The sequence below is a fragment of the Crocodylus porosus genome, unplaced genomic scaffold, assembly GCF_001723895.1.
Source record: "Crocodylus porosus isolate Cpor-Errol unplaced genomic scaffold, CroPor_comp1, whole genome shotgun sequence".
NCBI classification, from domain to species: Eukaryota; Metazoa; Chordata; order Crocodylia; family Crocodylidae; genus Crocodylus; species Crocodylus porosus.
In genome coordinates, this window is record NW_017728947.1 from 78,697,992 (window position 1) to 78,724,055 (window position 26,064).

General features: G+C 42.4%; 1 protein-coding gene across 8 annotated transcripts in view; it reads left to right on the forward strand.

The window, feature by feature from the left end:
* NRXN3 (neurexin 3) overlaps positions 1 to 26,064 on the forward strand; it is a 1,400,777-nt gene that overhangs the window by 650,784 nt on the left and 723,929 nt on the right. For all 8 annotated transcript variants that reach the window (XM_019552167.1, XM_019552163.1, XM_019552159.1 and 5 more), the window contains 4 exons: positions 5,968 to 6,087; positions 14,495 to 14,876; positions 19,478 to 19,668; positions 20,531 to 20,704. In XM_019552167.1, the coding sequence (XP_019407712.1) occupies positions 5,968 to 6,087; positions 14,495 to 14,876; positions 19,478 to 19,668; positions 20,531 to 20,704 (867 nt within the window). The remainder of the gene's footprint in view (positions 1 to 5,967; positions 6,088 to 14,494; positions 14,877 to 19,477; positions 19,669 to 20,530; positions 20,705 to 26,064) is intronic.

Below are 26,064 nucleotides of genomic sequence, written 5' to 3' on the forward strand. Positions count from 1 at the left end.
ACAAACGTTCCCCCAGATCCTGGTGGTCACCCCTGATAAACTTATAGGTGGCCATCAGATCGCCCCTGAGCCTACGCTTTTCCAGGCTAAAGAGCCCCATGTCTCTCAGCCTATCATCGTAAGATCTGGTTGATCATTTACATTCAGCTGCAGATATTTGTTGTTGAATGGGCTTGTTGTAGGTAGCTTAATAGATGTGAGGTAGCTCCACAAATGCATTGGAGGTTATTTAGGGTCTTTCTTGTCTTTACACCAGACTCTTCTTTTTCTGATCACTTTATTCAAACCTTCCCTGCTTTTCCAATATATTAAAAAATGATTTCTGCCAGCTCCCCAGTCTCCCCAGCTGAGGAGCTGTATATTATCGTCTTCATTCTTAGACCTTCATTCTTAGACAGACCTCTACTGAAATCTGGTTAAAGGACAGAGTGGGACGTGCTGTTTGAATAAGCAGAATTCACCAAGCCAGTGTGAAACATCTTGTTTCAATCTTTCCCGTTAATAGTCTCAGCCATGCATCCCCTGCTCTCCCTTCATTTCCTCATATCCAGGCTCTTCCTGTCTTCAGGAATGCACCAGCAATGGGGAAGTCAGCTCAGCAGATGCACTAGTCCAGGCTAATCCTCACATAAGCAAAAACTGCCAAAGGCACACCAGATCCCTCATTCCATTGTCATACCCAGGAATACGCACTCACTAATGTAAGTTACACAGCCTTTTTTGCCATCAGTAAAGCTATACTTTCTGATTTTCCTCTGGTACAAATATTGAGCAAACTCTCAATATGGTCTAATTTCTGGGACACCAGCTGATTTCTCAGATGACATTGCTGTATATGTATTGGGCCCTGCTGTCTCTCAAGGAAAGCTGAGACAAGTGGTAGAGCATCTGTTCAGAAAGCTATGCAGTGTGTCTTTAGTTTAACTCCTGGGTCTTCTCTAAAATCCCTATGTATCAATACACAGCAAAACTACTTCTCTATTTCTGCAGTGACAGGGAGCCTTCTTCAGTCATATCAGTCTATCCCTGTTGTTTTGTGATGTCTTTTCTGAGATCCAGGAACCTTGGCTGGTGTCGGACCTTTTCCTCTTCCATAAAGAGAGGCAGATTTTGGCTTTCTGGAGGCTATTTTAATCAGCCATATAAATGGATTGGTCTAAGATGAGCTGTACTCTTCATTCCCCTTTGATTCTGTTTCTTTGTTCCTGCCTGGATACATGTCTCTGGACTATTAATCAGTTGGATGGATAAGACTGAGGGCATGCCATTGAGTTACTTTGTTTGTTTTTTCCATTGGTCTAGTGTGGCTGTTTTGGGGACTTTCACACCTACTTTCTAGGGCTCTCCTTCTTAATTGGCTATAGAAGCCCACTTATGTAGAAATATGGGAGATTCCTGAGTGGGTCTGATGGAAATCTTCTCATTTCTAAAAGGATGGGGGGATGTGCATTAGGGTCATTACTTTTGCAATTGCTTAAATTAAATCTATGAACCTGAGTTAGAAGGACTGAGCAAGGTAGGCATCGTTAAGTAGGCATTGCCCCATTCCCCAGCTTGCTTTGAATTTGTGAATTAGCAGATTCTAAGCCCTGTAAGAAGAATTTGCTCTGGACTGAGGATCAATTGCCAGCTGGCCCTGCCCTGAGCATGAAAGAAATTTCTACAAGATACTTCATTCAGGTTTAAAGCAGAGAGCTGGAGACCACCTGTCCCCTGGATCTTCATGGTTCTACAATTTCATCATTCCTAGAAGAAGTTAGGAAGATGGATCAAAGGACCAAGAGGCACCAGAGATAGAGTACCGTGTTTTGCCATAAAGGCAGTGAAATTCCAGCCTTTTAGTGGTTAATTTCTCACTAATGCAGTTCTTCACATAGCCCTTCTCCTGTTAGATGCTAAGCATTCTGTCTCTTATTTGTCCTTGCTCATAAAAATTAAGTAATGTGCAAAAAGTGCCTAATGACCAGCTGCCATCTCATCAAAACATTATAAATAGAAAATGTTTCCAGCAGTTCAGCTTCCCTAGCTGCTGTTTACTTACTTTTTCTTCTCTTCTATTGCCAGCTTTTGTTGCATAGGGAGATGAAGTGCATTGTTTGGGGGGTTCCCCCCCCAAATCCATGTGCTTTCTTTATTTTGTCCTGCTCTTTTATATGAGATCAAAACTGTTGGCCTCACTATAATTTGTGTTGTCACTGAGACAGCAATAGAATATCAGGTGGGGAGTGAACTATAGTCAACTCCTTAAGAAAAGTTGCTCCTTTCTACATGAATGAATATGGGTAAAACTTTCAGAAGCATCTAAATAACAGGCTTCTATGTCCCCTTGAAAGTCCCCTTTTAAGTACAATTAAAAGTGAAGTTTCTCTGTCATAACAGCACACACACTTAGACTCAATATCAAGCTCAAGGTCCAGATTCTGCACTTGATAGTGTAGCAGGTGATCCATATAGTTGGACAGAGCCACGTTGAAGTCAGTGGGGCTCCAAATGAGTGCTGTAATTCATTCATTTATTGTCAGTTGCAAAATAGGGGTCTACATTTTTTCTTATTTGCAAGTCAATCTACTAACTGGCTTCAGCTAGGATTCTGAAATTAGGGCTGGTTTGAATAAACCTAAGCTAGGATTTGTTAATCATGCATTTGCATTTCAAATACCTGGTTTAATTAAGCTTGTTTTTTAAATTCTTGACTGTTCCATGCAAGGGGTTTTCCTGTGAAGAGATGTTGGCTTAAGGTACTCTTATTAAGGGAAAGCCATAACCATATGCAAACCAGGTGGTTTATGAATGAACAACGTTGTTAATTATTTTTCTGGGTCTTTTTTAATCATCTAATGATGCAGCACTAAATTGATCAAGCACAGAGCATGACCAGTCAAAGTAAGTGACATACAAACAAGATTTAGGTTGAAAATTGTTGGCCCAGACAATTTGATGATTACTTACAAATAACAAACCTATTAGTATAAATTAGGAGCTGTTCAGGGACAGAAGAAAGGCTTTGATTTGTCAGATCATTTATTTGCAGTTAATTCAACCAGCCTGATTGAAAAAGCCAGCTAGGGTGTTTCTGCTTCTTTATATCACCAGTTGTTTTAAGGATGCTGCAGTTTTAACCAAGATGACAGCTTAAGGCAATAGGCAGCATGAAGCAGAATAGAACCCAACTGGATTATTATTGGCTTTGCCATCTTTGTGTGGCTAATAAGAGTGGAGCTTCCTTGTCCCAATAAAACTGGCAGCTTTGACTCCCAAAGCTATTTTGGGAGCAGATATGCGGATTAAGAAGGTACTGTACTTTTTTCTAGGAGTGCAGCTCTGACTAAAATAACAACTTGACTATTTCTGTTGACTAAGATCAGTTCAGCCCTAATACCTATATAAGGGTGTTTCAGAAAGTAACAGTAATTTCAAAATAAAAATCCTGTGAGTGGTGATCATTTCCTGGACCACACTGGTCTGCTACATAATTGTAAATGATGGGTGCATTGGACAATGCCACCATCAGTGCTCCCTCCTACTCTGTAGCTTCCTACTTATTGCAGATAAAATGGTTTTATTTTGAAATTGCTGTTACTTTCTGAAATGTCCTTGTGTATACATACAACAGATAATATAGCATCAGCAAAGACAGTAATAAACAGTAATAAAAACCTGGAACATGGATTATGCAATGTGATAAAGGTGCATATTGGATCGTTTCAAACTTATTGCTCTGCCTTTCAAAAACTTTTGTCTTCTACTTCCAGCATAGAAATTCATAGTTTGTGTACAGTGTTTAATGGATACCATTAAAAACAACATTCATAGCCACAGATATATCTTAACTGTAGTAATATCCCTAGGCATCCATTGGAACAGGTGAATCTATAGGATTGCAGTTGCTGTAGAGTGGCATGCATGCAGTTTCTAATGGAACCTGTTATAGTGATGCATGCAGAACCCCTTTTCTGACAAGCCAAATGCATCATTTCATAATACAGACTATAGAACATATTGTGTGCCCCCCAAATGATGGGAATCTAGCACAACTCCACTGAATGCCCATAGATTTACACTGGTTTAAGACAGAGCACATTTTGGGCCCTTTGCTTGTTACCTGGCTGCCTCCATTGCTTTTATACTGTAGGCTTGACTGTCACTCAGGAATGATACAGCCACAAGTTGGGACTTGATGAGATACAGGGAAGTGACCCTGATTAAAGACAGATCATTTGCATACTGATAACCAAACATTTCCTTTCTTGAGAATCATTCCCTGGTTTTAAACCATGGAAAAAGATTACCCTTTTCATTCCACAGCCCTGATTTTTCTTTCATTTGAGGTGGCAGTAGGTACTTGATTCTGAAAGGGAATAAGCTCCCTTTTTACACTAGCACGAATTCCAAGGTAACAAATTATTTGCATCTTTGAGAAGGTGGCAGCAGCAAAGGCAACACAGCTTAATCTCCACCCATAGGATTTTTTAGCTTTATATATTGAGTCCTAAACCAGGGACTGTGTTAAGGAGACTCTGTACTCCATGTTAGCTAGCTATTGGGAAATGCTAGATTGGCTAAAGTTGCAAATGAAGACTGCCTACATCCTGAAGATCTTGCATGCTTCTTGGATAGGTTTTATCCCTTTCCTGCAGAACATCAGCTTTCTTTATATCTCCTCATGCAATGTGTCGTACTTGTGGGGATGCAGGTATTGGCTATGCCTTTCCTGGCACTCTGTATCAAGACACTTATGGGTGAGTCTAGCTGGACCACTGCATCGCTCCCATGAAGCTCTCCAAAAGATCCTATATGCTGTTATATTCTCAATTAATTTTTTTAGGTCAGCCTCCTGTTTTAGTGTTCACTGCTTCATTTATATTGAGTTTCTGAAAACAATGGATATATCTTGCTGGGACTTAATACAAATGATCTGCCTATCTACACCCAGCTTTGCTGATGCACAGAAGGTCTTGTCAAGAAGCAATTTCTGCTGGGTTGTCCCTAACTCCATTCTGGACTTCCCTTTCTTTTCCCACAGTTCATCAATGTCCCAAATTCCAATTTGCTTCATTCTTTTCTATTTTACTCCTGGGTTTCTCTCTACAACTCTATCAAATAACGTCAAGATTAACCTGCAAATAGCAAATACACTTAACTTAGCACAAACTGCTCTTTAATTCTTTACTCAGCAATTGACAGGAACAAGATTTTGGATTGAAAAGCAATTAACGCTTCAGCAGGTTGACTGCCAGATACAATAAGTGGGGGGAAACTGAATGCTTAGGGGTGGCTGTTTGCCTTGTCTTCCCTCCAGGAGCATTGTTTGTAAGGAGAGTTGTGCTTATTCTTTCTTTATGGGGGATCCTTCCCGGATGGAAAGTGCTGATTCAGGGGACTAAAAATACTGGGGGTATGTGTAGCCAGGCTCACTGCCTTAAGGTTCTCTAGTAATTGGTGAGTGCTTTGTCTTGGTTGGAGACCTGTGAACTGAAACCAGCCTGGTGTATGATACCTTATAAGCATTGGGGAACCCAGTTGAACCAGTTTGAAAGAAACTCTAATATCCAGTGGAATGATGTGACTGTTCTAAATTGAAGTGCTTACAGAATTCCAGCTTGATGCTGGTTTCACACCATAGCTATTCACAATATCAATATGTCTCTTTCAGTGTGATGCACTACAATGGTAGATCAACAATGGCAAGTTCCAGGGATGCAGGAAAGATGTGTAACCCTGCATCCACCTTTTGATAATGTGCCCTCTGGGCCCCAAAGGAAAAATGCTTCTTGCAGTGAGTGGGTAATGAAGTCCATTCTGTTCGGGCGAGAAAGGGATAGAAGTGGGGAGTAGCAGTCCCTCCCTCGTGGCAGATAAACAAGGAACTGTATCACACCAGGATGATTTTGTGGACTCTCCCAATCAGGCAGGCACTTCAGTATAGTAAGGTCTGTCTTTAACTCTTGTACTTGTCACCATCCCCAGGCAAAGGACCTGAAACTCTCTATGCTGGGCAAAAACTCAATGATAATGAGTGGCACACGGTCCGGGTGGTGCGACGAGGAAAGAGCCTCAAGTTGATGGTGGATGACGATGTTGCTGAGGGTAAGTCCAGTTTATTGATAACTCGGGTCTCGTCTCCTTTTGCTTTCAGGCTCTTTTCAGCACAGGCACACATGCATACACATCATCTTTTTGTCTCTTTTGTCCATCCTTCTGCCTCTCCTCTGTCCTTTCCTCTTGATTCAGTCTCACTGTGCTTTGTGCAGTGCTGTGGGGCTCTTTACTCCTCAACTAGTGGTGGCAATTTCGGTGATAATTCCAGCAGCCTGGAACAGATTGTGGGGATGAAGTTGTTGCAGAGGGGTGTAAGTGTGTGTCTCTGCTTTTAATTCCTCACAGCCATACAACCGTGTTGTATGATGGTGTGCATGAAAAGAACAGTGTTGGCAACACAAACACTCAAAAGCATTTTTTAGTCTTAAAGTCATAAGATTTGGGGTTCTCTCAATAGCATCCCAGAAGCGGCTGTTTAAAAGTCAGCAGCACTCAGCCTTTCATTCACCAAAATGCAGTTGCTCAGCTATGGCCTAGATTGATCTGTGCCAGTTCCACGGTACCTCGGAGGAGCTCCTGGGGAGAGGCAGAGGGTAATTACGTGGTATTTTGGATCCTGGTTTTAGAACTGGGAGGATATAGGTTGGCTTTGTCTTCAACCAGGTCTTGCTCCAATGCCAGTCTGGCAGAAAAACATCAGCAGAAAGCCAAAAGACAAGTAATAGGATATGAAATGATCTCTAACAGGTGGGCTCAGTCGGTGGCTTCCAAACTATCTGATCATTTGTCGACTTACGCTCTAAATCACTGAAGTTAAATATGCATCCTATGTTATGAGGAGAAACCAAGATTAAGATTTCTGGACACATGAGAGGAGGATCCATCTGCTCCTTACTAGAACTCATGGAGGTTCAATCAGTCCTCCAATGTACATGAGCATTTTTGTACTTTCTGGTTTCCAGCCTACAGATGAATTAATGATGCTAAACTGCACTGGCAAACACCACAAATCTTGTACTGAGGTTTTCAATAATGGCCACTAGGTGGAACTCTTACCTTTATCAAGTGGGGTGCACAAAGAAAAAGGTATTGAAGCTGAGCTTATGTGTAACAAATGTGGACACTGCCTATTGCAATCAAGTGTGTGTACCTGTGGATCCCTATAGTTTATCCCCAAATCTCATAAAAGCGCAGTGATTGTCAAATCAAGCACTCAAAAGTTATAAAAAGCCCAGAATTTAAAATGGTCTGTGCAACCTAAATTCAGCCTCTTTTTCATATCCAGGAGTGTATCCAAAGGAGGTGCAGTGGTGTGGTTGCAGTTCCCTCCCCCCCCCCTTGTTTTCTGGACTTGACCATACTGCAGGAGCCTCTGGGGACTTTGTCCCCAAAGCAGGTGAATCCCCCTCCCCACACCTTTCTGTTCATGCTCAGTGGCATGTGCTCCCTCCTTTCCCCTTCCCTCTTCCAGCTGCGCCTGCTGCTTTCCCCATTGTCCCAGGGGTGAGGGAAGCACCAGAGCTATTCCTGCTGGGAGAGATGGGTAGGAGGACCAGGCAAGGAGTGGGATACTACTCTTTCACTATGCTGCTGTTGTTCCTGGCACAGTCTGTCTCATCCCAGAGCTTCCTGGCCCCCAGGGCAGCAAGGAAATCAGCAGTAGTAGGCAGGGGCTGGGTAAAGAGGAAGGGAAGGGACATGCCTTTGAGTATGAAGGGGAAGGAAGGGGGGCTTTTCACCTGGTTTACTGACTTAAAAAATCCCCTGAGGCATGGTTTGCCTGCACCACTGGGAAGGGGTAGAGGAGGCTGTGAGCTGGAGGTGCAGCCACCCCTGAAGTGGAGATAGCTGCTCCTGTAACCCCCTTTGGGAATTCCTGGATCTGCCACTGCCCATATCCATCTTGATCCAGCTTTTAATTACTTGTTTGCAGGCAACATTTTGTCCACAACATCTCTGCCTCCTTCAGTACACAAGATGGAGAGTAGTTACTGAAGCAGGTATCTATTCAGTATCTGGAATCATCTCCCTCTCCCCATGTCTTATTCAATGAACACCAGACAGCCTTGCTCTAAAAATGAAATCATTAATTTCCTTATGGGGCTTCCCTGTACTACAGAATGGTTTATCCCCAGGCCATGACGGATGTTTTCTGTAAGAGGAAAAAAAGAAGGGTGTGTGATCCTAAAATTGGAAAGCATATAATTCTGCAAAAACACAGTGGCTGGCTTATGGTTGTAAAGGTATTGCTTCACTTTGGAGTGCTTGACTTGCAGCATTATCACCCTTTTAACATAATGTCTTAAGCTTCTCTGGCTCTTTAGCCCTTTCTCCTCAGCTCAGCAAGACCCCACAATCAGTTTTGGTTATCCTGTTCCTCAGCTTTCTCCCAGTCTCCCCACTTCACTACCTGGGTTTCTTGCCCAAAGCCTCCTTTGTCCATTGCTTCCTCAGATGTGTTTCCCGCCTTCTACATTATAGTCATACAGGTTCCTCCCGTTGCTCTAGTCCAGCCGGGTGCACATAGAGGGCACTGATATACATGCAGCTCCCCACTCTAACTCATGGCACTTCACAGAAAGAACGACCCCCCGGGCCCAACCCAACACCTACACCCCCACCCCCAATCCAACAGATGCTTTCTGTTGGGTTGGGGGGGCAGGAAATTGAGCTCTACTTCAGAGTCGATCCAAGGTAGGAGCCTGCCTGCATCCTCTAGCCCACCCTCACAGCTTTGGTGCTGTCTGCAGGAGGAGAGTGGGGAGAAGGGAGAGGGTGAGAGCTGTGGGCCGAGTCTTGCCCAGCCTGAGCTGGACAGAGACAACACATGAGATAGTGGGGGAGGGGGATCCAATTCACCCACCCCCTTTCCCCCCTTCAGCTCAGGCTAGAAAAACCCCAACCCAGAGCTGCCTCCCCCTCCCTTCTCCCTGTTCCCTTCCTGCAGACAGCATCAGCCCAGCTCCAGTCATGCACAAGGATTGACCAAAGTTACCTAAGGCATACCTAATTCCACTTTGGAACACCTTCATCTGAATCCTCATTAGATGCGGGTTAATTTGTCATGGAATTGGCCACTTTTAAAGTGCTTTGCAGCCATACACATCACAGCACTGCTGTAGATCACTTTCCAATCAGGCAACACATGTCACTTCTATCAAATCCCAGAGAAAATAAGAAAAACTATCTCCTTTCACTCGGTGCTTGACCTCTTTCATTTATTTACCTGTAGTGTGAATTTAGTTAGAAGTTTCAAAATGAGAATTCATAGCAAGCCCAAACTGGAACTTTTACTTTTGAAAATGTTTAAAAGGAACGTTTTGACAGTTTTGAAACTCTTTCAGATTTTCTTTTTAATCGAGATGATATTTGTTAATATTAACCCTTTCCCCAAAAAACAGTTCCAGTTTCAATGGATTTGCATTTTTCTGAAGGAGAAATGTTTCACTAGAAAACTCCCAGCCAGCTCTGATAACTATCCACCTACTAAATCTCCAACCCCTGGATCATTTTTGTGGTCTTACTTTAAATATTCTCTTGACGTATGAACACAAGAACTGGTTAGACATGTACTAGAATATTGTCCCAAGCATTGTGTTGAGAACTTCCCTACTCCTACTTGATATCTTTCTTGTTTAAACATCCAAGACTCGTATTTAATCCTTTTTGCTACACCACTGCAATGAGAGTTCACATTGAGACAGTTATCCATACTGACACCAGAAACCTTTTCCGTGTCATCACTTCCATTTTCATTTCTCACTCCAAAATACCTTACATTTGACTATCCTAAAAGCACATCTTATTGGACTGTAGACCTTTTAAAGAAATAATTAAGATAATTCTCTACCAGGAACCTGTCTGTTATCTGCAAACCTGACTGACAATGACCATACATCATCTTTTATAATCATAAAACTAGTATTGGACCAGGATCAGATCATTAGGGAGCTCCACTAGAAATGGCCCCCACTCCTTATTAAGTACACCTGATATGTGTCAGTGAGCCAGTTAGTAATCCATCTAATGCATTAGTCAGCAGGATTTTCCAGGTGGGCTGGACTAGCCTGGCTTGAGTCCAAGGCAGGCCAGTGTCTTCTCCCTCGGCCACTGCTGCGCAACTTCTCCCTGTTGCTTGGCTGCAGCATGGATGAAGCTTGAATCACCCCCACCACTGCCACCCAGGGTGGGGAGGGGGATGAGGCAGGCAAAGCCTCCCAGTAAGGTAGACCAGTTCATCTCAGCCTGTAGCCCTGATCCAATGGCTCCTCAGGCCCAGATCCATCTCAAGGGCCATATGTTGCTGACCCTTGATCTACTATGTCTTTTGTTAGCTCTATAAATGGAAGCTTTCTAATGTCATATGGTGCTAAGGCACACACCTTAGAGAAATCCAAATGTATTATCAATACAGTTGCCTTTATATTTGTAATCCTGTCAAAAACAGGAACTCTATCAAAAAAGCCCTCACAGGTTTGTTTGACAAGACCTACCTTCCTTGAAACCATGCTGACTAGAATTCATTATTTTATACCCAAATTCTTTGTTGATAGAGTCCCAAGTTAACCTTTCAGTTTCCTGGAATTAGTCTTAAGATAACTGGTCTGCATTTCCCCATGTCATTTATTTTACCCTTTTTAAAAATTAAAGCCAAAGTTGCAGTTCTTTAACCCTTTTGGGATTTTTTTTCCAGTTTTCTAAGAAACAACACTAGCAGTTCAGAGATCCTCTTACCTAGCAACCTTTACCCAAGATTCTGAGGTGCATTATATCTGGGCTTGTTGATTACATCTACCCTGAGTGGGCTCATGCCTCTTGTAGCCCCTAGTGCCAATTGGACTGTTCATAAGCACCATCTCCTCAGAACTACTGCACAAAACAGTACTGGGAATGCATCATCTCAGTAAAGCTATTGAGCATGCTTTTGCGTAGAGTTATGGCACAAAACTGAACTTAATAGCTACTCTGGTTTGCACCAGGTCAATGTGAGACTGGGTGCTGGAGCTGAAACCAGGGTGCCTTTCTCTCCTGTAATCATATGACCTCTAGGTAGCAGCTAAGCAGAAATCTGCCTGTTTCTAATAAAAAGGAGATAAAGCTGTGGTTGTAGGTAGAGAAACAGGTTAGGATAAGGGGATTGAGACATAATGGACAAGGGGACTGAAAGCCACTGGAGACATTTAGTGAGCAAGGAGACTATGGTTTGGAGAGAGGGGAATACATCTCAGATCTGACAATGAGTTGGGGAATGAGGAAGAATGGAGACATGTTGTATGAAGAACCTGGGTAAAGCACCCAAGAAGGGACTAGGAGGCAAGGACTTGAGACTGAGATTGAATGAGGGATGAAGAGAGCAAGCTTGGGACTTAGAGTCCACTGGGTTGCCTGAGACAGATTGGATGAGGAACTAGCACTGTGGAATTGGGATGAGGAAGTGGGAGAGAAATTAGAACTGGATGAGCAAGGAGATTGGGACTGGAAGACGAGAGATTGGGAACTGGGGTATCTGAGACTTTGACAGTGACTCAGGAGATGACTAGGGATACCTGGGCAAGGAGAATGAAACTAAATGAGAAGTCTAAGAAGCTGTAGACTGAGGCTGGGAAGGGCAATAGAGAGGGAGAATGTATCTGGGACAAACAGTTATAGGATGGGGAAGAGAGAGATTTGAGGGAGCTAAAATTGTGGAAAATCAAGAGAAGAGCTCACCCCCTAGCACTCTCCCTTTCAAACCCTGGAATGGGAACTAAGATTACCAAGTTTCACATTTTTTCCTGTCTGAAAATGTTATGAACCCCACTGGTAAAGTGTCTCATTCCCATTGAGTACTGGTGCCACAGAGGGTGATGCCCACTACTGCTCTCATTTTTTTTTTTTTTTTTTTTTATTAGTTCACTTGACACAGATCTGTACAATGGGTCTAGGATTCATTCCCATGCTGTTAGTGACCTATGGGGGGGTGTTATTATGTTATTCTAATCTCATAACAGTTCTGTAACAGTTGACATCACAAAGACTACGCTAGTCTATCCTTTTGTATAAGTACTAGTTTCATGATATTGGAATGGATTCAAAACAGAAGCAATCTCTGTTTCTTCAGTTCAATTTTTTTTTAAAAGCACTAGGAAGTTAAAACACGATAATGATGTTGATTTCATTAAAAAGTTATTTTAGGGTTATGGAGCAAAACACTGAGAAGTGCTTGCCAGAGCTAGAAAGAAGAAATGCCAGAACTAAGGTTGCCTTTTTTGTATATCTGATGCAGTTTTAATTATGTGCTCAGTACTGTTTCCTCCCCAAGACCCATGTCTTATTCCGTGTACAAGATAAATCTACTCTCAGGATGAATCAGAGCTAAATAGCAAAACAGTTCATTGGCCCTAGGACCTGTGCTTCACTTACTGCAGAAGTTGAGAAGTCTATAGTGAATGAGATAAGACCTTGCAGAAGGAGAAAGAAAGATCTTGTGGTACAGACATTTGATGTTGCTGTAGAAATTGGAGTCCATCCCTACTTCTTGCAGAGTCCTAGGTGATGCTGGACAAGTTCCTCGAAACAGGTGACCACTACGTGCATCTTCCACGTTTTCTGAGGGCCCCACTTGAGGTTGCCATTGAAAGAAATGATGAGCATTCCCAGATGTCCAGTGGGAACTGTTCTTTGAATTTATGTAGCTGTGTGCAGTGTAGAGCACTTCCACTGTCCAGTCACCATTGTCTCAAATGTGGCACCCAAGCTTAAAATGCAAAAAAGTATCCTTTTATGACCCTAACTCCTCAACTCCCCCTCTATAAGTGAGGATAATACTCCTGCCCTTCACAAGGGGTTTGGAAAGAAACTAAATTCATATAGCGATGAGCACTACAGAAATGGCTGCAAGGAAATTAATAATTCTGTCTTTTAGAGCAGTTGTTTGATTAATATGCAGTAAATTAGGCTTTGGGGCCCCACAGTGAACAATAAAGATAAAACAAAATATTGAATAGCTGCTCATTAATTGAGCACTGTTCATCCTGTGCACTGAATGAGGCAGAAACCCTGGAGAAAAAAATAGTGTGTGGCCATGTAATTAAAGACCGTATCACAATCCATATGCCCAAGGGATTGAATAAAGGCTGTCCATATGGTCACCTTATTTCTGATGCTTCTAACTTTGGCTTCACAACTTTAATAATGTTTTCTTAGTACAATGTTCTCTTAGTACATAAATATGGGCTCAATACTATAGTAATTACTAAGGGTAATTATTAAAATAACTAAATGCACTATAAATGTAATATAATTAGCTATTTTTCTGCACTTCATAATTAAAAATTATCACAGAGATGTGCAGTCCAAACCATGTGGTAATTTGGTGTTTGAAGTTAATGGAGCTTTTTCATCTGTTGCCTGCTCATGTGTTACCCCCTGCTATGCTGCTGAGGAGAACCAACTGACAACAAATATCAAACTTTGAGAGACACCATTTTCCTTGTGTGGAGCTGTAGAAGGAATGTTAATGCATTTTTATGACTGTGTCCTCATTTCTCATTCTTTTCTTTTCTTTTTTTTAACACAGTTTCACTGAGAAACTGAGCACATTTATTTCAAAGAGTGTCTGAATTGTTTGTCTGCCCCAGGCTTGATCAGGTTAGGTCCTAATTGCCTTTACTTCTCATTGGTTTAAATGGCAGCTGTGGGCACTTCACACCAAGCAGGAGGTACTCGGCATAAAGATGGATGATTAGACTGCAAATCCCAGGGGAAGGGATCTAGTCTCCTTGACAAACTCTACCGCACTGAGCCTATTTTGGGAGCTCAGAAATCAAAGGGATGTGCCTAAAAGATCACTCCTGCTCCCATCTTAATTAATGACCTTCCCTCCTTTTCATCCTCTCCTTAAATCAGCTTTACATGTGTGTGCTAGTTCCCATCTCTCTTGTTAGGGAAATGGTAGATCCTCCGCCTGTGGTAGCTAAGTATGTCTATCTCCTACAAGCACATCTTTCCTGCATTTGTTACATGGGGTCGCTGTGCCTGTGGGGGGAGATAAGGGGCATTTTTGCATCAAGCAGAAATGTGAAAATAAAAATGTAAAAATGAGGTTTTTGGATATGTTGCAGGAGAGTCGGTTGCATAAAGTGTTAACAACCCTGAGCAATAGGACCCATCCCAATGGAGGAACAGAGATTTCACTTTCCACTTACTCCTCTGCCTCGCTCTTCTGATTGCCTGAAAGAGTGCTGGTGGATTTGTCATTTCAAAACTTATCTGTTAGGAACTGAATTGAACTCCCACCTCTCCCACATCTCTCAGCAACTCATTTTATACATGGGCTGCCATGCAGTAAGCAGATACTACATCATTACTTTATATCATTGCTGATTTGGAAATGTAAGTGTCAGGGTCTCTGCAGCTAGTTTCTGATCCCCCTCAGACACTAGGTGTTCTACATCTTCTCGTTTCTGCCATCCAGGTACAATGGTGGGAGATCACACCCGCTTGGAGTTCCACAACATTGAGACAGGAATCATGACAGAGAAGCGGTACATCTCAGTCATCCCCTCCAGCTTCATCGGCCACCTCCAGAGCCTTATGTTTAATGGGATGCTCTACATTGATCTGTGCAAGAACGGTGACATTGACTACTGCGAGCTAAAAGCACGTTTCGGCCTCCGTAACATCATTGCCGATCCAGTCACCTTCAAGACCAAAAGCAGCTACTTGAGCCTAGCCACCTTGCAGGCCTATACTTCCATGCACCTCTTCTTTCAGTTCAAGACCACTTCAGCTGACGGTTTCATCCTTTTCAATAGTGGTGATGGCAATGACTTCATTGCAGTTGAACTGGTCAAAGGGTGAGTGAGTTCTGTGCCACCTTCCAGGAGGGACTAGTATAGGGAAACTGTTTGAGAATCTAGACTTGAAATGATAGCATTTATCACTATCCTAAGGAAAGGAAGAAATTTTGAGCAGTAGTACAATGAAGAACTTCATAAAAATAGCCTTCATAAAAACAGACTTCAGCAAACTCAGTGAACTACTAGACAGGGTCATTTGGGAAGATTATTTAAGGGGTAAATGTGTGTGAAAGAGCTGACAATTCCTTTCCTGATGGAAGGGAAGGGTATAAGGAACATAGAATGTATCATGAGCTATTCGGTGACGTGAAAGTCAAACAGGAATTTTACAAATATTGAAACAAGGGCACATGCTTAAAGATAATCATGAGGGGGTGGTACAGAAGCTGAGGTGCAAAAGAGATACTTAGGCCTAGTGCTAAATGATGCTGGGAAAGCTGAAGTATTCAAGCCTGCATTTCCATCAGCTTTCAAAAAAAAGAAGTAACTTGTGATCATTTATTCCACAAAATGAATTTTTAACAAAGGAGCTACGAGTGCAGGACAGAGTGTGAAAGAACAAGTTAAGAATATTAAGACAGACCAGTTTAGGTGCAAGGTCCTGATGAAATTCACCCCAAAGTGTTTAAAGAGCTTGTCAGAGTAATCTCCTTCTCATTAGCACTCATGTTTGAGAACACATGAAAGACAAGGGTGGTCTCACAGGTCTTGAGAAAGGTAAACAAGGTAACTATCTTTAAGCAAGGAAAACAAGGGAGACCAATAATTATAGACTAATCAATCTAACTCTGAAAGATTTGGGAATAAATTGATAAACAATCAAGTAATGAAGTGAGAAAGAACCAACACAGGTTTTGTCAAGAACTGAACATGTCAAGCCAGTCTAATTTTCTTTTTGACAGGATAATGGCCTAGTGGATAAAGGGGAAGCAGTAGTTTGATATATCTTGAATTTCTTAATGCTGAAGCAACTGACCTTCTCATAAGTAGGCTAAGGATGTATGGTCGAGGTGTAATGACCAACAGATGAGGGGTTACAGAACTGATCTGAAAAATCTCTCTCAGAGAATTCTCAGAGATCTGTAGAAGGGTACTTCGTACCTGAAGGCTTGTCTGTATCCCTCCCAATTGTACAGCTGGTCTAATAAAAGGTAGTACCCACAAAAAGCCTTGCCTCCCACAGGGCATGTCTTCATGTGCACCTGACTGTGCAGTTGTTACTGTCCAGTCCCGGCAGCACATAGGTAATTTCTGACCCTGTTATGCAGTAGCAATCAGCTACTTCACAGTAGCATCAGTGTAATGGTTCGTGCCCACTGAGGCTACATCACTGTACTGACAAGCTATGTCACCGTAGCTCATAGCTACAGCAATGTAGCATCTTGTGTAGACATGCCCACAGAGTAGCAATCAGATTTCCAGTGCCAAATCTGGAGGGCATCTTAAATGGGATGCTAGAGGGATTGGTCCCAGACCCCATTTCATTTAATATTTTCATTAACAACCTGGGTGAGGAAGAGAGTAGAGTATCAGATTTGCAAACAGGACAGGATCAGAGGTCAAATTGGTTTGACAAATTAAAGAGATGGTCTGAAATCCTACATGAGTGCTGAGGTTCTCTGATGTGCTGAAATTCTGGTGGTTTGGGGCAGGCTCAATTTAATCAAGTCTGCTGGAGCATGGCAATTGCTGCACCCCAGCAGCCTCCTGCATCTCATGTATCAGCGTCTTCATGATTAAAAATGGTGGTGGAGGCACTTGAACTAACGCTTGTTGAATGGACAAGCTCTAATTAAAGGTTTCAGATCTGCTTTAATTAAAGCACTGTAAAAGTGCTCAAAAAGATTAAATTCAATAAAGAAAAGTGCCATTTAACAAAGTGAACTAAAATGTGTAAGTGCACATGGAGAATTTCTGGCAAGGCAACAGTACAGCAGGAAAGAATATGCAAACTAAAAAGGAAATAACAAAGTGACACTTGCCAAAAAAAGACTGGATGTCATTGACTTATGTTAACAGGAGTGTCATATGTAAAACATGAGATGATTGTTCTTCTCTACATAGGTGACAGTGATGAGGCCTCAGTTTAGATACTATGTCCAAGTTTTTGGTTACTACTTTTTAAGAAAGATATATAGGCCAGTTCAGAGAGTCCAAAAGTGAGCAGCAACAATTATAAGAAGCTTAGAAAACATAACCTGTGGGGAGAGATGGAAAGAACTGAGCTTTAGTTTACTGAAGACTGAGGGGTGAAAAGATTGTTATAAGGGGACAGTGATCAATTCTTGCCCATTGAGAGAAGAAGAATTTGTATTCAGTTACAACGACGGTGACTTAAGTTGTATATTAGAGACAGAACTTCTCATTTTACATGGCTCAAACCATAACTAAAGGAGGTTACTTAGAGAGGTTGTCAAATCTCCTTCTTGGGAGGTTTCTAATAAAAAGTGAAACAAAGATCTGTTGGGGGTCATCTAGTTGTAGTTGATCCTGTGAGATGTTGAATGAAAAGATGTCTGGAGGGTGTTTCCAGTCCTATATTTCTATGATTTTAAAACAATCATAGTGTGAAATATTCATAACAGAACGTTAAAACTTTCAGATCTGGAGTCTGTTCTTCCATGTGCATCAGCATCAGATTATTCTTTACATTCTAATAAATTACGCCTGTGCACATCCATTGAGGACAATGGAGTTGAGCAGATGCCAACAGAGTTATAATGTGACTGGCAAAATCTGTGGCCCCTGGGAAATTGTTACAATTATGGCACAATGAAGGTGTTCATTCTTTCATAAATTGTAATGTGTCATTTGTTAAACCAATTTATGGTGAAATAACATGGCAAACCAGCCAAAAAAAAAAAAGGTTCCACATTGTGTGGAACATCTTTGTCATTGGTTTGTATGGTATCTTAAATTGAGCCATGTGGCTTGTGTGCCAGACCTGGCCCAATGTAGAAATTCATCTGAATGTCAGCACTGGGACTAGGACATCCCTGGGTCTTGAACTGGGCCTGGGACTGGCCTGGTAAATGCTGATGATCAGCTGAATGTTGGCATGTTGGACAGCCTCAGGGTCTGGTAAACAACCACTCCCAGCCTGGTTCTTGGGACTGGGCTGGGGCAGCGTGGTTTAGCTCTGGTAGTCACACAATTTGTGATGTGGGGAATTTTGTACGCTGTCAGAGAAATCACACATCCCCACCATGCATGTCTGGCATGGCAGGCTACACAATTTTTGGGTTGGGACAGAAAATTCTTCAGAACTACTCATCTCATTATATTAACATGGCCTGTATTTCTGGTGCTTATGCATTGGAAGGAAGGATCCAGTTTATCTCCCAGCTTCCAGGGAATGTGTTAAGGCTGTCAGGTAGAAGAGCGAAATCTTGTAAAATGAACAGATTTGATCTGGAGTCATCTAGAAATGATATGTGCATTGAGCTCATCAAATGCATTTTAGTAATTATATTTCTCTGTAGAACTGCACTTTAATCTGTTTCATTTTAAACTCCATGTGTGTCTGTGTAATTGGAATATTCTGAATGAATGAAGAGACAGCCACAAGCCCCTGCTGTTCTGGTAGGGACTCAAAGTGTTTACCACTTCCCTTTAAAGAGAAAAAAAAAAAAATTTCATTTTCAGACTAAGCTCATATTAATCTTGTCTGAATGTTTCTGGGTGACAGTCAGATCCATACACAGTTTGCTTTGTTTGGGCCTTTATTACATAGAAACGTAGTATTTAATCCAACTTTGCCAAAAGGCTTGTTATAATTTCAAGCTCTTTTTGAGACCATGGACAGGCATGCAAGCTTGACTGGGAATCACAGATATGTTAAGGAGGAAATTTCCATTAAGCTATTTTGGAGGATTCTTTGGAATACCGATTTGGAATGTGTGTACCCAAATGCATATATTTAGCCCCCTGCTCTAGTTGTCTTCATCACATGGAATCAGTTATTTTTATGTTTACAAAAATAGTATTTTGTAGATCTGCCTGAATTTCTTAACTACAAGCTGGAACCCTTCAGAGCTAGACGGCTGAACTAAAAGTGAGTTGATGCACAGAAGTCAGCACCTATTAGTGCAAACTCGGTGTTGGCTACACTACTCATGCAGGAGTGAGCAGGCATTGAACATGCTTTCAAACCATAATCAGTAAAGCAGCACATGCACCAGTAATAGCATTGTACCAATGTGGCATTTTCCAGTTGGAGTTGTCATAATTTCAGTACATTAGAGAGAGCCATAAAATATAAAATTTATCCTGAGGGTCAGATATTCCTCAGCCTCATTGGAAACAGACTCGGTTAAGAGAATCAATTGGAAATTAATTGCTCTAAATATATTTGCTCATTAGAAAATGGTTTCTTGGCTTTGTCCGCAAACAGTACTTCAAGTGAGGAATGAGATGTGTGTTCCAAGCAGGGGAATGGAATCTTTGCTGTCTCCCCCATCAGATCCCAGCAGCATGTCTACCTTATCTCATAATGCTTGGATAGAATTTTATTTTGCATGAGTCCCTCAGGTATATCTGAAATAAGACCCACAACAGCTCTGGAGTCCATTCTGAAATGAAACTTGTGTTGTTTTCAGGTATATACATTATGTTTTTGACCTTGGCAATGGTCCTAATGTCATCAAGGGCAACAGTGATCGTCCTCTGAATGACAACCAGTGGCACAATGTTGTCATCACCCGAGACAACAGTAATACCCACAGCCTAAAGGTGGACACCAAGATGGTCACTCAGGTTATCAATGGTGCCAAAAATCTTGATCTTAAAGGTAAGTGCCACCAAGATGCCAGTATGTATTTAGTCGTGTAGGTAAGGAGAGCAATAGTCGTGAAGAATGTCCACGCACCACACAAAGAAGAGTAGAAAGTGAGGATGCTGACTTTTTTTTTTGCTTTGAATTTAATTTTCCGCTTTTGCTGTTGGGAGAGTTTCCGAAGCAATATCGTTAGTCTGTATTGCTTTTCAGATATTATATTTATCAGGACTATTAATACCATACAGTCAATCTCCAGTTTACCATCTTTTTGGTAAGAAAGAATAAGAAGTATCTGACCACCAGGAAGAGTCGGGCATAACATTGGCAGAGCTACTGGTATGCATTGTGGAGTGAAAAAAGATGAAGTAATGCAGGACAATGATTAAAGAGTTGGTTCATAAAGCCCTGTCATTTAGACTGTAGGGGAGCTCATAGTAATGCATGCCACTGTGGATGCACAATAGTGAAACAAAGTGGGGAGTACATTTCTGAGATGAGTGATAGTGTGGTATCATGGAACCTGATTAAGATCCAGGAAAACTGGTAGAATTGAGTAAGAGGAACAAGTCTTTCATAAGTGGTTGAGGTTGAAATGCATTTACAGAGGTGAGTGAGGGGCCAAGGCAGGAATAGTTAAAAGTGCTGTGGCTCAGGGCTCAGGTGTTGGGTGCAGTGGCAAAATTGGGTGACAACTTGGGAAAAGTAGAGAGCATACCTAATGAGGTTAGTTGGCAGAGGTGGCCTCTGGGCTTGTATCATGCCACTCTTGGCTTACTGTTTCTTCAGAAGCAGTGCAGTTCATTAAATGTGTTAGAAGTGCAACTCTGAAAGGCATTTGGGTGACTTTTTCTTTTCTTTGCATATTTACTTCCAGGTGATCTCTACATTGCAGGCCTGGCTCAAGGCATGTATAGCAACCTCCCGAAGCTAGTGGCCTCACGTGATGGGTTTCAGGGCTGCCTAGCTTCAGTGGACTTGAATGGGCGTTTGCCAGATCTGATCAATGATGCCCTCCATCGCAGTGGGCAAATTGAGCGTGGATGTGAAGGTACAACCTACTTTAGAGGCATTTCCCACTCAGGAAGCACCCCCTATATCCTCGCTGCCTCCTGCACCACTGCTCATCTGCCTGACAGACCATCACCTTGGTTTGCTTTCATTGTGACGTCCTTCATTGTCAACATCTTGTCACTCCTGGGTGGGGATAATTTGCTCTTGTAAATGGCTCTTTAGCTGTCCCCCCGGTGATACTGCATCTCCATCAGTGTAAAAGTTGTTGAGTTTGGTTTGTATTGGGTTTTTCTTTACTTGTGTTTTTTTTTCCCCTGAAGAGCAACTTACTGATAAGAATATTGTATTTTAAATACCTTAGAGTGTTTAGCTTAAGTTTGGTCTGGAGTCAGAGATCCTCAACTGTTGTCTTCAAACCACTAATGGTCCATATAGCTCCTTCTGGAAGCCCATGAAATTAAACTTTGTGAAGATCAAGTATGACCTGGCATGGGAGTCAAGGGAAGGAGGTGAGGACAGGGCACTGGTAGGGATTCTTCTGTTATAAACTGATCTCTCAGTGAATTACTTGGAGAACAGAAACACATTGTTTTGGTCCAGAAACAAATTGTTGAAGGTATTTTTGGGGTGCAGGGAACCTGGATAAATTGTTGGTTTCTAACAGTTTAAATGAAGAGTTTATTCTCCAGGCCAGATTTCCAGCAGTTGAGAGAGCTGGTTTAACGACCACCTTGTGGCATAGCCCTAGAACTCAAGATCTTCCATGCCCATAACATAGGCTCCTGCCACTTGAGCTAAATTGTTGTTTTCATTAGCTTCCAATTTGCGCTAGGAAATATTCCTCCATTGCAGGTCATCAATTACTAGCCAGGAAACTTAACAACATGCTCTTTACGCAAAGTACGTACAGCCTTACTGGGGACTGTGATCCATGTGCGGTATGTTGGTTGAGTGCATTTTTGTCATCCACTAGCTGATGCTCATTGATAGGACCTTATTATGTGAACACCAGCTGGTACATACCATATCCCCCACCATGCAGCCACTAACACTTGAATTTTGGGGTCTTCCCTCTTGTTAGCCTCATCTCTTGGCTGTTTTAAAATTCCCAGTTGAGTGCCATCTTCAAATCTCTTAGCATCTGTGAAACCCCAGAGCAGCAGCTCCATTTAAAACCAATCCTTTCCTCATAGCGCATTGACTAGGCATTGTGTTTTTAGGGTGTGTGTGTTCCTTTGACCCAGTCCTCAAGTTGCAGAGTAATAGTCGTTGCCTCAGTGGTTAGCAGGAGTTGTGTCCTCTTACTAGAGAAGAAGGTGCCTTGATACAAACCTTATGCTCATAGTTTTGGTTTTGTTGCATAGTGGCAGCAGACTGTTCTTCCATCTGCTGCCCTTTGTCCATCTTGCCCTTTTCATGCTTCCTCCAACCTGATGATTCTGTTTGGAAGTGGCCTCATAGAGCTTCAAGGTTTTTCTGCTTGGCCTGGCCAGCAATATGGGATAGGCCAGGGTGTCCAAAGCAGGCATGCTGCCTCTCCCATGCAGAGTGTTTTTTTTCTCAGGGCTTTTTCATGTGGTCTTTTGTCATTCTGGAAATGCTCTTTGTGATAATTTCCAAGCATTTTTCCCATGGCACTAAAACCATTTCTCCAAGGCTGATGGTTTTTGTTAATTCTGTTAAAAATATATATTAGTTTGCAACTGTCTATCTGTGATATTGTAGCTTTCCTCCTTCATTTGTCCCCTCTTCTTTTGGAGACCTATCCATTAGTGTGACCTGGTAGCCTGTCTGAGGAAGGCTGACTAGGGCTCAGCAGACAGAAGTCACTGAAGTGGCATAAACAGTTTCCCCTTCCTCAGGACCTGAGTCACTATTCTGGCAGAGCTGGGACCCATGTTAGAGTTATCAGCTTCCTGCTCCTGTCACTGCTCCATTACCCAGATCGCACAAAAACAATGGCTGCTTTAGATGTAGCTATACCTCCTCCTTCCTCCTTTTGTGCTAGCACATTTCACCTCTAGTTTCCACAATGTGAATCTTGGCCTTTGTTGTGCTGTTGTGCCATCCTAGTTCAGCATTACTGCTACCTGAACTCAGAGACTGGTTCACCCTCAGGGACACTAGCAGCAGGAGTCCCCTCTTCATGAAGAAGAACTCAAAAAGATGGGAACTAGAAACTGTGAAGAAGTTTGTGCTTTCTGACGCTTTGCAGGGCCTTGGTCTTGTGAGGTAACACTTACCCCGTCCAGATGCATGAACCCTGCTCAGGGACTAGGGGAAAGGTGCTGAAGATTCAGCAGAAACAATTAGGGACCGACTCAACACAGTGCTGCTTCTTTCCCCTTTGGACTGAGTTCCAGCAACCCCTGTGGCAGGAATATGCAGGAGCCAAGATTTAAGACTGTATGCTGCCTACTTGTGGGGTCTCCCTTCTGTAGCAGTTGAACCCCACCTGCTGTTCTTGTGGGTGCCAAAGCTTTCGCAATGCACGTTTGATGCTTATTTAACTGTCTGTTTATATAGTGGCTGGAGGTGTACTTTCAGCCCCATCCCAAGAAGCTGAAGTCTCAAAAAGTGGCCAGTCTCTGTGCCATGCTATCTGGGCATATATATATACACAGATATTTGGAATAAACAACCTGGTTTTGAGAGAATCTCATTTTGTGCTGTGTTTTGATTTTTGGGGAGCATGGGAAGGAGGGTCTGAATGATACAGCCATAAAGAACAATTCCACTGCAGAAGGAACTGTTCAAACACAGGAAATGGCCTTAGCAAAGAGTCAAGTTGACCCTCTGTGTGGGATTCTCTACAATAGCTGGCGTTGGCCTAGCTGAAGTCATGAGAGCTTGCCCATTACCTTCAATAGGAGAAGAATTATGATGATGGTCAGGAACACAGAACTATCCCTTTGAACCCAAGTGTGCTCCGACTTTTATTTGCTGACCCCAGAGTGAGAGGGATTTCAACCCATGTGCATCTTCCATAGCTTAAATGTGACCACCTCTGAATGTATAGGGCCTGCATCTTCCCTAGAGCAGTTAGTTTGCTCTCTTTATCAGCACTTCCTACAATCCCAGGCAGAGTAGTACATATGAGTTATGAGAGGGGGGGCATCTATAGTATTCCCACAGAGAGAGAGCACCATTTAAAATTGATTTCATAGCTGTTGTATTTATTTTTCAGGGGCCTATCCCATACTGCCAGTCAGTAGGGCTTTAATTGCCAGGGAGAGGGTATGGGGAATCTTATTTTCCTGCCTCTGCTATTGACCTGTCTATGGTGTAGCCTTCAGCAGGTCAATGAATATCTTTGAAAGTTTCTTCTGTACTTTCCATGCTAAAAAATTGTTAAAAATTGTGGTGCAGTGATACATGGCTACCATGTTCTTCCCCAGAGGTGTCTGTAGTTCAGTGGAAGAAAGATATGTATTTTCAGGATATCCCTTATGTGCTTCACCATGGATATTATAAAGTGCTTTAGGCTACTTCAAGATAAATGGTATTATAGAAGACTAAGAGAATTATCTATCTTTCCTCTGAGGAGGCACATTTTATACAGGAATCACCAGCTGAAATGCAGCCACCTCTAAGACTGGAAATGGCAGGTGTTTTTTTGTGCATAGCAATGCTATGCGATAGTTTAGGACCTGGAGGCAAGAGGAATTCTACATCTAATTAAAACCACAGGAAGGATTGTGGTACAAAGAAAGTGATTACTCAGGCTAGAATTTAGCCAAACTAGCAGAACTAATGTAAGCCACTTTTTGTGCCCATTTCACAGAGGATATGGTCTGATCCGCAAGAACTACTTCACAGTCAGGGCAGCTAGGAGCTGGAACCAACTTCCTAGGGAAGTGGTGCTGGCTCCTACCCTGGGGATCTTTAAGAAGAGGCTTGATGACTCATTTGAGTCCAGTCTTTTCTCCCGCCCAGGCCGGGGGGGGAGGGGGTCAGACTTGAAGATCTACAAGGTTCCTTCCGACCCTACTTCGATGATTCTATGATTGCAATCCCAGCATTAGGTCAAGCTGTACAAGACTAAATGCTTTCAGCTCCTGGAGGTCTCTACTTCACACCCCAATGTCCTAGCCAAAATGGCATATCTGACATTAACAACCAAGCTGTTTTGAACTGCACCAAGGGAGCATCACATGTGACAGAAATGGTAGGGTCGGAAGGGACCTGAGCAGATCAAGTCTGACCCCCTGCCATGTTCATCTAGGAAAAAGTACTGGGGGCAAACAACCCCAGCAAGGTGTTCGTCTAGCCTCCTCTTAAAGACCCCCAGGGTAGGAACCAGCACCACTTCTCTTGGAAGTTGGTTCCAGAAACGAAACAAAATAACTTAGATCAACTCATTCTTAGTCCTAGACACAGCTTGACTCTTCATTGTCTGTTGAGCTTACACAGACTCAACAGCTCTGGGTTGGCCATGGGTTGATTCCAGTGAAATGAGCACCTGAATTTGTTGCATCATATGTAAGACTTGTGTGGCATAGTGTTTTAGATGGCACTGTGACACAACTAAAGCTGATGGCTGAGAAAGCATGTCTGAGCATGAACTTTGCCCTTACAAAAATGAGTAACGGGCCTTTTTGTTGTGCCATTATTTTAATTGTTTTTGCCATGCATTTTCTTGCTTCTCCATCTCTCAATCCCAGCATTTTTACTTTGCTTAACATGCATCAAAAGCATCCAGAATTTCCCTTATCTCTCAGGTATCCATTTCATACTCTCTTGCAATCACCCCACTGAACTGTGTTTAGAGGTCATTTTCCTCTTCTTGTAAGATAGCTTTTCCCTCTTCTCTTCATCTCTCCTGCTGGACTCCACTGACGACAACTAACTAATCAAGGCAAAACATGTTCACAAGGAAAAGCAATTATTATTTGGCTGGAAGCTACCTTTGTTTCCCATCCTGCTGTTCTAGATGTTTTGATCCTTGGATGGGACATGGGATTGTCTCCTCTCTCAGCCCACCTTAATCTTTTTACAAATCTTGCAGTGAAATCATAACATTGTGCTTCTTCGCAGCATGCTACCCTTTAGAATTCATTGATGGATGAGGTGCTTAGGTCAAACATTGGGGCTGTTAAGAGGTGTGTGGAAAAGGTAATGAAATCCCTGCTTCTAAGGCCATCACTGGGTAGTATCAAAAAGATGTAATTTCTCAGTTTCTCAAAAATGAGAACTTGAAAGATGATGGTGGATGTTATCCTTCCTCTAAGGTGACGGAGACTGACTAGGATGTGACAGGGTGTTAAGTGATGGAGAGTTTGATAAAACTTGGCATCTCCTCCATTCCTTATGACATTGTATTCCATTTAGCATCTAATGAAGAAAGTTGCTGCTTACGAAACCTTACACATCTCTGATTTAGTTAGTCTATAAGGT